The 13,893-nt window shown below is 42.2% G+C and overlaps 1 protein-coding gene across 8 annotated transcripts in view; it reads left to right on the plus strand.

Moving 5' to 3' along the window:
- The window catches only part of MYO9B (myosin IXB), a 41,700-nt gene that overhangs the window by 13,165 nt on the left and 14,642 nt on the right, over positions 1-13,893 (plus strand). For 3 of the 8 annotated variants that reach the window (XM_069877962.1, XM_069877963.1, XM_069877968.1), the window contains exons 4-18: positions 2,823-2,917; positions 4,554-4,616; positions 4,743-4,842; positions 4,980-5,080; positions 5,282-5,411; positions 5,885-5,974; positions 6,204-6,320; positions 6,581-6,715; positions 8,549-8,670; positions 9,248-9,389; positions 10,110-10,305; positions 10,883-10,958; positions 11,390-11,479; positions 12,459-12,569; positions 13,547-13,586. In XM_069877962.1, coding sequence (XP_069734063.1) covers positions 2,823-2,917; positions 4,554-4,616; positions 4,743-4,842; positions 4,980-5,080; positions 5,282-5,411; positions 5,885-5,974; positions 6,204-6,320; positions 6,581-6,715; positions 8,549-8,670; positions 9,248-9,389; positions 10,110-10,305; positions 10,883-10,958; positions 11,390-11,479; positions 12,459-12,569; positions 13,547-13,586 — 1,608 coding nt within the window. The remainder of the gene's footprint in view (positions 1-2,822; positions 2,918-4,553; positions 4,617-4,742; positions 4,843-4,979; positions 5,081-5,281; positions 5,412-5,884; positions 5,975-6,203; positions 6,321-6,580; positions 6,716-8,548; positions 8,671-9,247; positions 9,390-10,109; positions 10,306-10,882; positions 10,959-11,389; positions 11,480-12,458; positions 12,570-13,546; positions 13,587-13,893) is intronic. The other 5 variants (XM_069877964.1, XM_069877966.1, XM_069877969.1 and 2 more) reach the window with 3 other exon arrangements.

Below are 13,893 nucleotides of genomic sequence, written 5' to 3' on the forward strand. Positions count from 1 at the left end.
GTTTTGGAAAGGAGTAGGTGGCTTTCCAAAAGGCAAACCAGGGAGATTTTAGTTGAATTTGTCTGTGTTTAGACTACCTGGCTAGAATTATCCACGATGGATACTTCCTATCTAGAGCAGTGGCTGGGCAATGAGGGTGATTAATTCTCATCTGTAATCCTTTTTCTGTAGGATAAAGCTCTGGGTGGTTCAAGATACCCAACTGTAAATACTACGATGTTTAATATTTCAAATGTTTGTATCTTTCTGATTCTAGGCAGGAATGTCACTTACAGAGTTAACTCGTCAAAGTGTATTGGAGAATGTGGTAGCAGTGATTGGAGTTTGAAGCTAAAGGATACCCAAAAAAATTCCCCACTCAAAACGTTAAGTGACTTGGAATGTTCTTTAAAGGTTGTAGATGTTAAAGGCTTTTATGAGGAAACCATTCAGTACATGAAAAGTTTCCTAAAAACTGATAATATTAGATCAGCTTTTAAGAATTTTCTGTATGCTCTGACCAAATACCAGACACATGAGATCACAAGGGCCTTTAGTTTGAAACTGTATTCAGTGCTTACATGAGTAATCACTAAGAAAAATTGTTCAGGAAGCTGGGGTTATGGGATTTCTTAACTCTCTAATGCCAAAATGTTTATTATTAAAACATAATGTGGCCAATTCGGCTTTCCTGTGTCTTGGTTTCTTGCATGTATCTGTGAACTGGTCGCTAACTGCTGGTTTCAGAGAGAAAACTTCCTGTAAGTGAAGTTCTTTTGGAATCAATTCGCTGGTCCTCTGTCCCGCAGCGTGGCAAGGTTCACTCCAATGGATTCCTCAGGAGTTTAGGGAACAGGTAGTTGGATGGTGGTGTTCAGAGTGCTGCTGAGCCCCATGGTGGGAGAGGAGCGGGTTCTATGATGTACAAACCAGACAGTTTGCTGCACTGATGTTACTGGACCCCCCTTTCGGTTTGGTGGTGCTAGGTGGCTGGGAGGAGTTGGACTGGATTTTATGCACGTGTTCACATATGTGTGTGCAGAATGGGCTTGGAAAAAATTCTGCATGACAGCTTGTTGAGTAGTAGCTAGAAGATAATAGTGGTGGCTTGGTCAATGCTTACTTTGAGAAACATGAGCAGTTCGCATTTGAACGCGTAGCCTGGTCTCAGCCATTGGCCGGTGCTGCAGGGCACAGATCCTCGCTCCCGAGAAACCCCTCAGCCACTCTGAAGTGACAGCAGAACCACCCTGTGGGTTTCACCCTGCACAGGAAAAGCTCCTTCAGGCTCTTCCTTCAGGTCAGAAAATCGTCCGTCTGAAGAATTATGGACATTCTCTTAGGCAAGAAGTTGTTTTTTGGATTCTCCAAGCGCTAGGGAGCTGGCAGTGGAAACCTACTTGTGCAAGAGCTTTGAGAACCCATTTTGGCAGTGGTGTCGCGCTGTGCTGCAGCCACAACCCTGTAAGGGAGTTTGAAACACACGAAAACAAAAAAAGGAGAGCACTTTCAATCTACAAAGTGGCTGCCATGAAAACAGGGCTCCTGTAGGACACACACCGTGACTGGGCAGGTTTATGTATGTGCAGCTTAGCTCTGTGCTGTGTCTGGGATCCACGTTCCGTGTCCATCCTGCTCTGGATGTGTGTGCGCGTGTGGAGGAAGAGGGTGGCATTTTTAGTGACATCATTCCACAAGTGTTCTATATTAGGGGAGCCGGATTTCCTAACGGAGACCTTCATTGCTCAGAGCTTCAAGAGGAAATATCTGTGACTGAATTGCTGGTGATAGCCCACACTGAGTGGTATGTTTATCCAAACGGTTGGATAAACGCAGGTCTTGGAACTGGGTGATCTTTATGGTCCTTTCCAACCCAAACCATTCTATGGTTCTATTATTCTATGAATTGCATTTCGCGTGGGGTTTCTTCTCTGTATGGTGGGTTCCACCTGGGTATTAGAAGGATAAGTTTGTTTTAACTAAGGAATACATAGCTAAAAGTTGATAAAGTTAAGGACATTCACAACAACTGATTCTACTGGGCTTTTAAATGTAATAAGTTCTCTTTCTAGTTCTTAAGTGTGGCTCACACAGAGGTATTTTGCATTCTGTGTGTGCTAGCATCTGTCGGAGGGCTCCTGATACAGGCAGAAGTGTTAAAGATGCTCCGTTTGGATTGGTGTTGTACCTCTTTGTTCCCCTTTCTGACACCTCCTAATGAAATCACATTTTTCGGTGTTGGGGAGCAGAGTTAGGTGGCCAATGAGCACAACTATGTCCTGCGATCCAAAGTGTTGCTGTTTGTCTTTCTCCTGTTGTTTCAGTATGCAACTTGGAAAATTCACAGGCTGACTTTAGGAATGAGATCCTAACGGTCTGTTCTCCCTGGAAGGGAAATTCTATGTATTTTGACATTTTTGAGTGGGGGCCGTATGTCAGGGAACAGGGTGTAGTTTGTGGCTTCTCTATGGGAGAGGCCTTTTCGCGGTAACTGTGCCGTCTTCCTATGGAATATCCTTTCCAAGGTCATACCTGGTGATGAGTGAGGCTGATTCACACTTTCCAGCTGTAATTATCTTTCCCCTTCTCTTAATTTATTATTCCCCTCCTTCAGAATCCCAGTTATTATTGCATGGGGCAAATAACAAGTGTGTATGGATCCGTGAGGAACAGCTGAGGCTGCTTAAGCTGCCCTTTGGGTATCCGAATGGTGACATTTCTGTAGGATTCTGAGCGTATGTTGCAAGCTGAGAGGAGGCTGAACGATGAACAGAAAAGCGTGGAAAGCTCAGTGTCGGTGTATTTAATTTAATTGAAAATGAACTATTTTTGCTTTATTCCAGGCATTTGGAAACGCAAAAACAGCACATAACAATAACTCCAGTCGTTTTGGGAAGTTTATTCAAGTCAACTATTTAGAGAACGGTATTGTCCGGGGGTAAGTATAGCGCAAGGCGGTTCTGGGCTTGAGCTTTGTGCCTGCAGGAGTTGATGAAGGCTCTGGTGTATATGAAACCTTATTGAGGCTCTTCTACTTGAGAACAGCTTCCCAGGACTCTGACTGAGCTTTGTGGAACGATCAGGTGCTGCCTCATAATCATCCCTCGCTGTACAACCTTGTCGGGTTAAGAATTTGCTGTTGCTGCTCTGTAATTGTGGAAAATGAAGGCTTTTTCACAACCCCTCCATTTTGCAATTAAAAATAGAGGATCTGAATATTTAAGAGGAGTTGGAGAGAAGTGAAGTACATTTGAGGAAGCCATTTTAAAGAAGCAACTTATACACCAGTTACAGGGATAAAGCAAACCATAAAATTTTTTACTAATTTGAAATCGTGTGCTTCTGTCCGAAGGACAAGCATGAAATAGTCTATATCTACATTTATTTTTTTAGCCTTTAAGAGTCGCAGCTGAGTCATAGCGGTCTCTTTATATTGTTCACCCCATACTAGATGTACGATGTCACATTAATGTAGTTCTTCGATATCACTAATCAAAGATTGTGCTTTGCTCTGATTCAACAGTGGGTGCTTTTACTTCACGTGAAGGAGTTTGTCCAAAACTTTTCTGTGATATTAGTGATTTCTGTGCGAATCCACGTGTAGTTCCTCGTCCAGCATCAGGCCATAGAATAATTTCTTTCTGATTTTGCTTTGTAAAATGCATCTTAATGTTTTTAACGCTTGTATCTGCAGAATCCCCAGCAGTGTCACACATGATGTACCTGTGCTAGCTCAGGTGCAGTGCCATAACACGCGATATTGGTGTGGAGTTCTGCCTGGAACTGAAACTTGCTGCCCTCTGCCGTGTTGCCATCACTGGCTTTATCCAATATCTTTTCTCTGGGTCACCTTTGCGTTTGCAGCTTGCAAAACACCGATAACAGAACCGCCTGGGGACTCTGTACCACATTTGGTTTGAGTCTTATTCTGAACAAATCTGGCATGTTTTCAGATGAAGCCACACTGGCCCAGGAGACTGGTACAGTTTGAATACATTTGTTTTGTCTTCAGCACGAGAAAAAGCTGCACAAACTTTGGCCTCATTCATCTTATTCCATGTCAAGGAGTTTGGAGTTTTCTTTAGGAGATTAGTTACTCAGGGGATTTCTGCCTGGCTTCCATTTCAGACTGATATGTGTTTCATCATGAAAACCTAGCCAATTTATTAGATTGAGAATCAGATGGCTATCCAGGGTATTTTTTGGATCTTGCAGTCTTTGTGTTCCTTGTCAGATGACCGTTAATCTCCGAGTAGATAACAGATTGCTCGCACTCTCCATATCTTGTTTCTGCTTACAGTTCATCAGCACTACTCTAGAGTTGTTTGTCCTTTTCCAGTTATGTCTCCTCAAACAAGCACTGCAGATGGATGGCTCCTCATAGTTGTTTTTGTTCCAATTGCCATGTAGCGTGTACTTGATTTTTTTGGCTTAGATTTGAGATGGTGACTGAGCTACTCTTGTATATCCCAGTGCAGGTGTTGTTATGTGAGCTCTTGGCAGTTGCTCTCTGATGTTTTGTGAGGTCTCTTCTTTTGCCCTCATACTTTTTCCATTTTTTTGTGGCTCTTTAGGGCTGTTGTTGAAAAATACCTGCTTGAAAAATCCCGCCTGGTTTCTCAAGAAAAAGATGAAAGGTGAGAGATAAGTACAGTTTACCTACACAATTATAATCAATGCGAGAGTTTAAGAGCTTGTGAAATGCATAGAGTAAGAGAAAAACGATTACGTTTTCATGACAGAGAAATGTGTTGACTTTTTAGGAACTACCATGTCTTTTATTATTTGCTACTTGGAGTCAATGCGGAAGAGCGTAAAGAATTTCACCTCAAGCAACCTGAAGATTATTTCTACCTCAATCAGGTAATCTGTAACAGGGATTTACAAACCCATTGGAAAGTGTTGTATGTGTTGTTAAGGAAAGCAGATCAGATTGTACTTGTTTTATTGTGATGTCTGGGTTTCGTTCTTTGCCTTTAATTATGAATTTCCCTTCACAGCATAACTTGAAAATTGAAGATGGGGAAGATCTCCGACATGACTTTGAAAGATTAAAACAAGCCATGGAGATGGTTGGTTTCCTTTCAGCAACAAAAAAACAGTGAGTAGAATCCTTTAAGCTTTGTTACTGATAGCCGGTTCATGAACTGCAATAAACTGTCTGTGTGCTGGGGTCACATTTAGTCCAGTGGGAAGCAAGGAGAGCTGAATGTTTGAGGGTGTTGAAGTAGAGTTCAATCTACTAACCAGTTCTAATGGACTAAAGGAAAAACTCTTACCAAATTCTGTTTTTCTTCCCTAGGATTTTTTCAATCCTTTCAGCTATTCTGTATCTGGGCAACGTTACATACAAGAAGAAAGCTACAGGCCGTGATGAAGGGCTGGAAGTAGGACCTCCCGAAGTGTTGGACATTCTTTCCCAGCTCTTAAAAGTAGAGTATTCCTCTTTAGCTCTGATGATAAATCTTTTTATCATCCTCTCCCTAAGTGTTTTACTTGAATATGTTGGTGCCAGTTTGCTGTATCTCGATGTAGTTTACAACACTTCCACAACCTTTGTATTATAGGAGGGTAATGGATAAAATTGGTGATGTTACTGGGATTAGGGGTGGGACATGGCCTACGGCATAGAAGTCAAATTTGCTTATCCAATAATTATAGAGCTAAGTAGAAATAAGTTTAGCGCAGGTGTGTTCTTTGCCACCGTGGGGAAGCATCTAAAATGAATCCAAGCTGAGAATGATATAAAGAAGTTGAAGAAATTGTAAAGCTGTTGGTGAATGATAAGTGTCGCTGTTGTCAGAGAGGCTTCTGTGAGGAAGTTGTATGTGCACTGTTGCTATCAGATTACTCCTCGGAGAGCTTGAGGGTGCAGTAACTCCGTGTTTTCTTGCTTGTTTTGAAGGTGAAACGAGAAATTCTAGTAGAAGTGCTAACAAAAAGAAAAACTGTGACCGCTAATGATAAGCTGATTTTGCCATATAGTCTCAATGAGGTGAGTAAAAGAACACCTGTAGTGTTGTTTTAAATAATTAAACTCACCTTTCTGGCTACAAAAAAGCTAACGTGATACGCTATCACATTTGATGAGAGATGTCTGAAAGTGTAGTCGGGGACGCTTTGGGGTTTCTTTGTCTCTGGTAGGATTGTGACCTTTGGTTGACACTGGCCTGAAATAGAAATGCTGGTTTTAAACGAAGTAGTGACTGTTGTTTCATCTGCAGGCAATCACAGCTCGTGATTCGATGGCAAAGTCCTTATACAGTGCTCTGTTTGATTGGATCGTTCTGCGAATTAATCATGCGCTCCTTAACAAGAAGGACATGGAGGAGTCTGTTACAGTAGGTGTCTTCACAGAAATCAGGCTCTGTGTGTTTAGAGCTCACAGGCAGCAGTGTAGATGACATGTTCGGATATCTGGGATAAGCTTTGATTAAGTCCATGCTAATTTACATGATAATATTTAATCATCTCTGCACAATCAACATAACTGTTACATACTCCACATCTGTCACCGTGGTCTGCAGGGCTCTTTGTAGCTGCTGTGGGCTTGGGCCTTGTGTGACAGATGGCTTAATGAGATTTCCACTTCTTCTTTCAGTGTTTGTCCATTGGTGTACTTGATATTTTTGGATTTGAAGACTTTGAAACCAATAGTTTTGAACAATTCTGTATAAATTACGCGAATGAACAGCTCCAGTATTATTTCAATCAGCATATTTTCAAACTGGAACAGGTAAGAAATCAGAACTGCTGAAACAAAAACCTTGTTTTATCATGTGCTCCTATAGTGTGCAAACTTAGCCACAGTTTTGCAAAACCCCATGGTGTAATTCTTTAATTGCTTGAATGTATTTCCTGAAGTCTTACTTTTTAATTGTTTTATTACTCCTTGTTATGGCATTGTTTGAAGGTTGCAGCCTTGTTGTACTGAGTGCTCTGCATAACCTAATGATAGAAAAGTCTCTTTCTTTAGAGGACTAGTGTTAAGTTTCTGCTTGACTGCAACTATAAAGATGCCTGTGCAACCCCAGAGAGAGTTCAGATTAAAGTTTGAGATTGAAAGTCTGCAGCTGAGGTGTTGTTTCAGGTTTTTATGGTTTTGTTTTTAATGGTTGGGAAACAGTTTCTCTTCTTTTTGTCTGTTTTGTAAATATTTAACAACCTGCCCCTGTTTCTTCCACATGACTGCATTTAGGGATACAGCTGTGGCCAGTACTGGCAGTGGTTCTGACATCCCAGTATTACTGGCAGATGTTGACTTATGTGTTCGCAGAGGGTATCGTCTCACAGTGCTCAGAGAGCTGCAGGAGCTGAAGACCCCATTCTAGCCTCAGGTTTGGGGGTTATTGCTCTAGACTTGGATTTTTTCTGCTGTGAGTTCAAGTCTTCTCAGGTCACTGCTGAGAGAAAGAAGCGGTCTGCAGTATGCGGTGTTTTGTCAACACTCTGTAGATAACTTTAAACAGTATTTTAAAGAGAAGAGAACTACCAAACATACAAACTTTGTATGTAAACATGATGTTCTGTAGCTTGGGACAGCAGAGGCTCCCCAGGCTCACTAGAGTAAATAGTTAGATTGTTTTCTTTTTTCTGTGCCATTTTTCCAAATAAGCTTAATCCTGGAGTGACCGATTTCCTGTATCTCTTGCAGCATGAGGGCCCTCAGGGGCCCTCTATATCTTTTTAAGAAAGGCTTTTTTGTCTGTGGAAGGCGGCATTTCAGTTCTGCGATGTGGAGTGCACACTGAGCTGTCTGTCTTTAGGCAGATGGATTCTACCTCCTTAGAAATAATCCACTTCCTATCATCATAGAACACTGAGAGGTGCTCTTTGTCTTTTGTTAAACATAAAACATATTTAGTTAATTTTCTATGCATTATTTTTTACATTGGTACTTAATCATTAAGGATTTTTTTGGGGGGGGGGTGTTTACAGCATTAAAAACTGCTGTTTTGGTCCCGTATCTTCATGGGAAGCTTGTCCTGGCAGGCGTTTGCTGTGGTGTCATTGCAGCAGAAGAGCTTCGTTTTCTCTTGTCAAAGAGCTCCCAAGTTTTGTGACCCAAAGCGACACACACTGCTTGATTAGGGAAGCTTGGGTGTTGATGTTGTGTAGGACTAAACCGCCTGTGTGAAACTTCTGTTATTTGTCTGACAGCGCGATTTGGAAATTCTGGAGCTCAGTATTCTGGAAGTCGGGAGAGAAAACCAGACTTAAATTCCTACAATGTATGTCTACCTTAGGGGTTTAATGCAATGATGTAGATGGAATGTTTGACTTGAAGTTCCCAGGCTGCTGTTGCTGGGAAGGCACAGCACTGGTTTGGTTTTTAAATAGTTTTTCCCCAAGCACCCGCTGCCGAGTGACTTTCCTAGAGTTCCTTTGGTCTGACCCGATGTGCCTGCTGTTCTGCTCTTATTTATAAATCGTCTTCATTTTTGTTTCTGCCTGAACTCACAAACCTAACTTGCTGTAGCTGTTCCAGGATGTCTTTTAAGAGTTTAGACCACAGGACACTGAAGGTCAGGGCACTGTACTGATGAGGGAATTTTCTTGAGCTACACAGGAGGAATATAAGAGTGAAGGGATCACTTGGCACAATATTGACTATACTGATAATGTGGCCTGCATTCACTTAATCAGCAAGAAGCCCACTGGCCTCTTCTATCTTCTGGATGAAGAAAGCAAGTAAGCAACAAACGTCTTCTGAAAAAAAAAAAGTGTGGCAGGGAGGAGGGAAGGACTGGAGAAGGGAACAGAAATACAAATGAAAAGGAGAGGAATGTTATGGGAAACAAAGGGTTCTCTTTTGACCGTGATCTACATCTAGTTCGCTTCTAATGACTCCATTGTGGGGGTGATATAAATTGAACTTTGGCTCAAATAGACTTAGAAACTCGCATTTGTGTTTTACCACGGGATTGCGATTGCAGTAAAATGCAAGTGTAAGCTTTGGAATGTTATGTAGCAAATGGGGTAAAGAGTTAATACGGTACTAACTGAGCCTGGCTGGTGAAGTGGGAGGAAGGCCTGATGGATTCTTGAAACCTCAGACTATTCTGCTGTCTATGGAGCTGTTTGGTTTTGGTCCAGAAATTGAGCCCACCTCTAAGATTCAAAGCAGGTTTGTCAACCTAAATGTAGGGATCCTGGACAATCCCATCTTTCCCCAGGGATCAGTAGGCATTCCGCACTGTCACATTGCACCTCAATAAACGTACCTGTGTCTGAAAAATAGCTCATCTCTTCTGTTTTGTGTTCCTAGCTTTCCACATGCCACCAACCAAACTCTGCTTGCGAAATTCAAACAGCAGCATGAGGAGAACAAGTTTTTTGTTGGAACCCCAGTGATGGAGCCTGCTTTTATTATTCGACACTTTGCCGGGAAAGTTAAATACCAGATCAAAGTAGGTGATAGATCCAATGGCTACAAAATTACCTATCCTGTAGTTTTTATCAGGATTAAAATTTGCTGGGAATGGGCTGGATCAGCTGTGTCCTCAGATATCCTGGGCTGCATCAAAAGAAATATGGCCAGCAGGTCGAAGGAGGTGATTCTGGCCTTCTGTGGGCTGAGAGAGTTGGGGTTGTTCAGCCTGGAGAAGAGGAGGCTCTGAGGAGACCTTATAGTGACCTTCCAGTACCTGAAGGGGCTACAAGAAAGCTGGGATGGGGCTGTTCACAAAGGCTTGGAGTGACAGGCTGAGAGGCAATGGGGATAAACTGGAGAGGGGCAGATTTAGACTGGACATAAGGAGAAATTTCTTCACTGTGAGAGTGGTGAGACCCTGGAACAGGTTGCCTAGGGAAGCTGTGGCTGCCCCATCCCTGGAGGGGTTCAAGGCCAGGTTGGATGGGGCTTGGAGCCCCTGATCCAGTGGGAGGTGTCCCTGGCCATGGCAGGGCGTTGGAACTGGATGATCTTTAAGGTTCTTTCCAACCCAAACTATTCTATGATTCTATGTACTGCAGATTATTGTTTTTGGTGGTGATGTTCTAGACTTGAGGATAATGCTCACTATAGTGAGACTTATACGGAATAATGAATTATTCTGAGTAGTGATCAATATATTGGGTCAAAACACAGCTTTCCTGAGAGCTTATGGTTCAATCTACCTGTTTTGCAGGATTTCAGAGAGAAAAATATGGATTACATGAGGCCAGATATCGTGGCTTTACTGCGAAGCAGTGACAGCGCTTACGTGCGGGAGCTGATAGGCATGGACCCTGTGGCCGTGTTCCGCTGGGCAGTCCTGCGGGCAGCTATTCGAGCGATGGCCGTCTTCGCAGAAGCTGGGCGCCAGAGAGCTCAGAAGACTGCAGGTATGGTGGGAAAAAACGCCCTGGAAACACTTTCATGTGCTGTACAATTGGTGTTTGTTGGCAGAACCACTTCACAGCAAAACCTTATCATCCAGATACGGTCTTGGTTTGGTACCAAGGACACAACTGACTTGTGAAAATGGCTTAACGTTCACATGCCAAAGAACGGTGCTGTTTTACTGACATCTCTCAGTCTTCCTCCTCCACAAAGTGCACCATTTTGAGCAGGCTATGCTGAATTTGAAGTTCTGTCTGTGGAAGTTGGGAAGATGTTACTAGTTCTAGTATGCGCGATTCTCTTGTTACTGGTTTTGATCTTCTTGAACCTCTGTGAAGTTTCAAATGAGTATTGAGGATTAAAGACTGATTTTTTATAAGCCTTTCTGAGCAGCTGCAAGTTACTTTCTAGTAGTAGGGAGCTTGAGAAGAAATGGTCTAGCTTGACAGCCAAAGTACTAGGTAAAAACTCCAGGCCCTTGGAGAATTATTTTGCTTGTTATAGTTGCTGGGGATATTTTTTTTATCTGTTATACTCCTACCTTTGTCAAAATCCAACATGTTGATTATTTTATAACAGGAGTGATACGTCAAGGACCCAGAGTTCCCCTTGGAGAACTCCAGAGATCAAATACACCAGTAGAAAAAGTTTATCGGTGAGAAACACGTACTTAACCCCTACCAGGGAAATGACCGGATTTGCCAACTCACATTTTCATGTCAAGTAGATCTTTCCACAACAATAACCAGTTTTATTTCTCCTGTCTTGTTTTGTTTGGCCTTTTTAATACTATCAAAACAATACTCTAGCATATTTTATGTAAGACCCTCCACTACCAAGAGTGAGTGACGTTGCCTCAGTGCATTTACCGCTGGGATCTGAATTCTCTGTACTTTGTGTGCTGCTTTTAGCAGGGCGAGTTCCTCTGCAGCCAATCTGTGTCACTGAATGATTCGTAGCAGCACTCGTGTGTTCTGCAGCCTTGTGTCATGATTAGGAGGCAGGGCAAGTCTTAAAGAACTGCTCTGCAGAGGCGTATTTGCCTTTCTATGGAATATTTAGGTTTTATACGTGTTCCTTTTTCAGCTGCTCAATGCTTGATTTCTCATTTGATTGTTCTGAGGATTTCGATATAAATGCTTTTGAAGACATCATTTCTTTTTATGAAAGCAAGAAGTAAGTAGACACAGACCTGCAGTCAAAGGCCAGGGAGGCACATTCCTGGGCAGACTGACCCTTCTGAGCACGCTCACTGCAAAGTGAAGCTATAAAGTACACGCTGAGTAGTGACTTCATGCTGCTTCGTAACTGCTCCATCCTGGACAGTCTCTATCACTTATGGCAGTTAAGAACTAAAGATACGATTTGGGTGAAAGGATTGGCCGTAGCGTAACTTATCTGTTTTCTTGTGAGATCTTAAATCAAATCTTGATATTCAAAAATGTTCAGAGGCACCCAGGGAAGGAAGCAGCTGTCTATAACAGCGTTGCTGCCTCCGTGAGCAGCTCAGAATCATCTAACAGTCAGAAGTGATTCTTATGCTTCTGTTATTTTTGGTTTGTGCCTCTCTGGAGAGTAAAGAAGGTAGGTTCTGTGCCAAGCCACAATGCTTCACCAGCACGGTGCATGCTTCAAATAATGGAATCTGCCATGATGTGGGGACCATCCCAGGCTTACTTGTAAAGCTCAATTTGTGAATGATTTTGAAATGAAATGAAAACGAAACTTTCATCAAATGTTCCTGAAATAGCTAATTTTTAGCTTTTCTGGTGTAAATCTGCTTAAGCAGCCCCATTTTTGTAGTCAAGTCTCTATGAAAATGTTTACTGCTTGATCATAATAAAGCTTATATCGATCTGAAAAGGCTGCTTAGCTTAACAAAAGGTTCCTTGCCCATTACGTACATTTTGCTAAATTTCCCTCTGTTTTCTGAATTGATGAGTCAAGAATTTATATTAAAAGATAGAATTGGAGATGAAGTTTAGTATGAGATAAGAATCATTCACGCTTAGGAAGAAGTAGTCTGGGATTGACCTGCTGCTGTTTGGAGCACACTTGGTGATAGGATCACTTGGGTATTTAATTCCTCCTCCCTCACCCCCCTGTGGCTGTGTATCTTTGTTTGCCATCTTTGTTTTGCTGTGCATCATTTTAGAGACATGCATGAACAAATCATCGCAAGTATAAAAGAGCTCCCGTGGCAGGGGGATGATCCCTGTAAGCTGCTTCGGTCACTCAGTCGACTCCAACACCGCTCCCACTTCCCGTGAGTTCTGGTGCTGCAGGTCTTGCTTGGAAAGTGCAACAGTAATCAAGCAATTAGTCTAGTCCATTAAAAATAAACTTGCCCTAAGTTTGTCTTCTGCAAAAAACTAAACAAGACAATTAAGAATAAAAGAATCCCTACTAAAAAATACAGCGGCTATGGGGAACGCTTTGGCGCTTCATTGCATTGGCTGAAAGTTAAACCTGCTTTTCATGTAAGCTTGCTTGAAATGCCAAGTACCTAGTACAAGCTTGTTGCAAAACATTCGACAGTGAAATCTCTCACAAGTTATCACTAATGATTTCATGAAATTCAGGATGGCATGGGAGGTGTGGAGTTGGACCGCGTCTTATGTTCACGTGCGTAAAATAAGGAGGATGTGAGCTGCAGCCTTGTTTCTGAGAGCTTCTGCTCCAAGTTCCCTGTCTATGTGTGGGTGAGCAGTGCCTGGGGTTTGTGAGGTGCCCCAGGATGTTCTGGGGTGATCTCAGATGTATCGAACTCCTAAGTGGAGTGCTGGGGTGTGTTGTCCCTCTGCGAGCAGTTAAGTACTTTCACAGGGCTTTTGTGCAAGCAGCAAGAACTTCTGAATCAAGTGTTTTTACTCAATAGTGCCTCAGCAGCACGATGAGAGTTTGGTGCCTGTGTGGTTAGCAAAACAGGAGAACCCACACAAAAATCAGCTGGGCAAGTGTGGTTTGTAATAGCTTTAACACTGGAGAAAATATTCACCTTTGAAGGCTTCCAATACCCTTCAGTTTATTAAAAAAACAATAAATAAATATTCTTATTATGAAGCAGTTTGCATTTCTTGCCTTAGTCGCTTGCAAGAGACGTGCATGAACACACCCTGCTGCTGTTGTGCTAATTTGCTTCTGTCCTGCACCTTGCCTCATGAATTGCACCAACTTACAGCTTGCTGAAATAACCAAAATCACGTGTGTTTTTGTCTTAAATGAGCTTTACTGTTTTAACAGGAAAAGTAGAGGTGTCAAACAAAAGCAGATCATTCCCAAGGTAAAGTTGTACAGTAAATTTAGATTTATTTTTTTGCTGTTTTTTTTTTTTTCACTGTGAACGTTCATTTTGTTTGACAGAACTAACTTCAGAAAATACTCTTTCATAGGATGGTAAAGTTGTAACCTTTATTCTCCAAAACTTCTTCTTTGGCAATCTAAAGGATGGGTGAATGTACTGAATGGGGAAAAAACTGAATTGGCATCAGTTTAATTAGACTGGGGATGCCATGGATAAAGCCATTTCTAATCAAGTCATGGAGGGCAAACACAGGGATCATGTAATTCACCTTGTTCACCTTAGACTC

Source organism: Phaenicophaeus curvirostris, chromosome 28, assembly GCF_032191515.1.
Source record: "Phaenicophaeus curvirostris isolate KB17595 chromosome 28, BPBGC_Pcur_1.0, whole genome shotgun sequence".
NCBI lineage: Eukaryota > Metazoa > Chordata > Aves > Cuculiformes > Cuculidae > Phaenicophaeus > Phaenicophaeus curvirostris.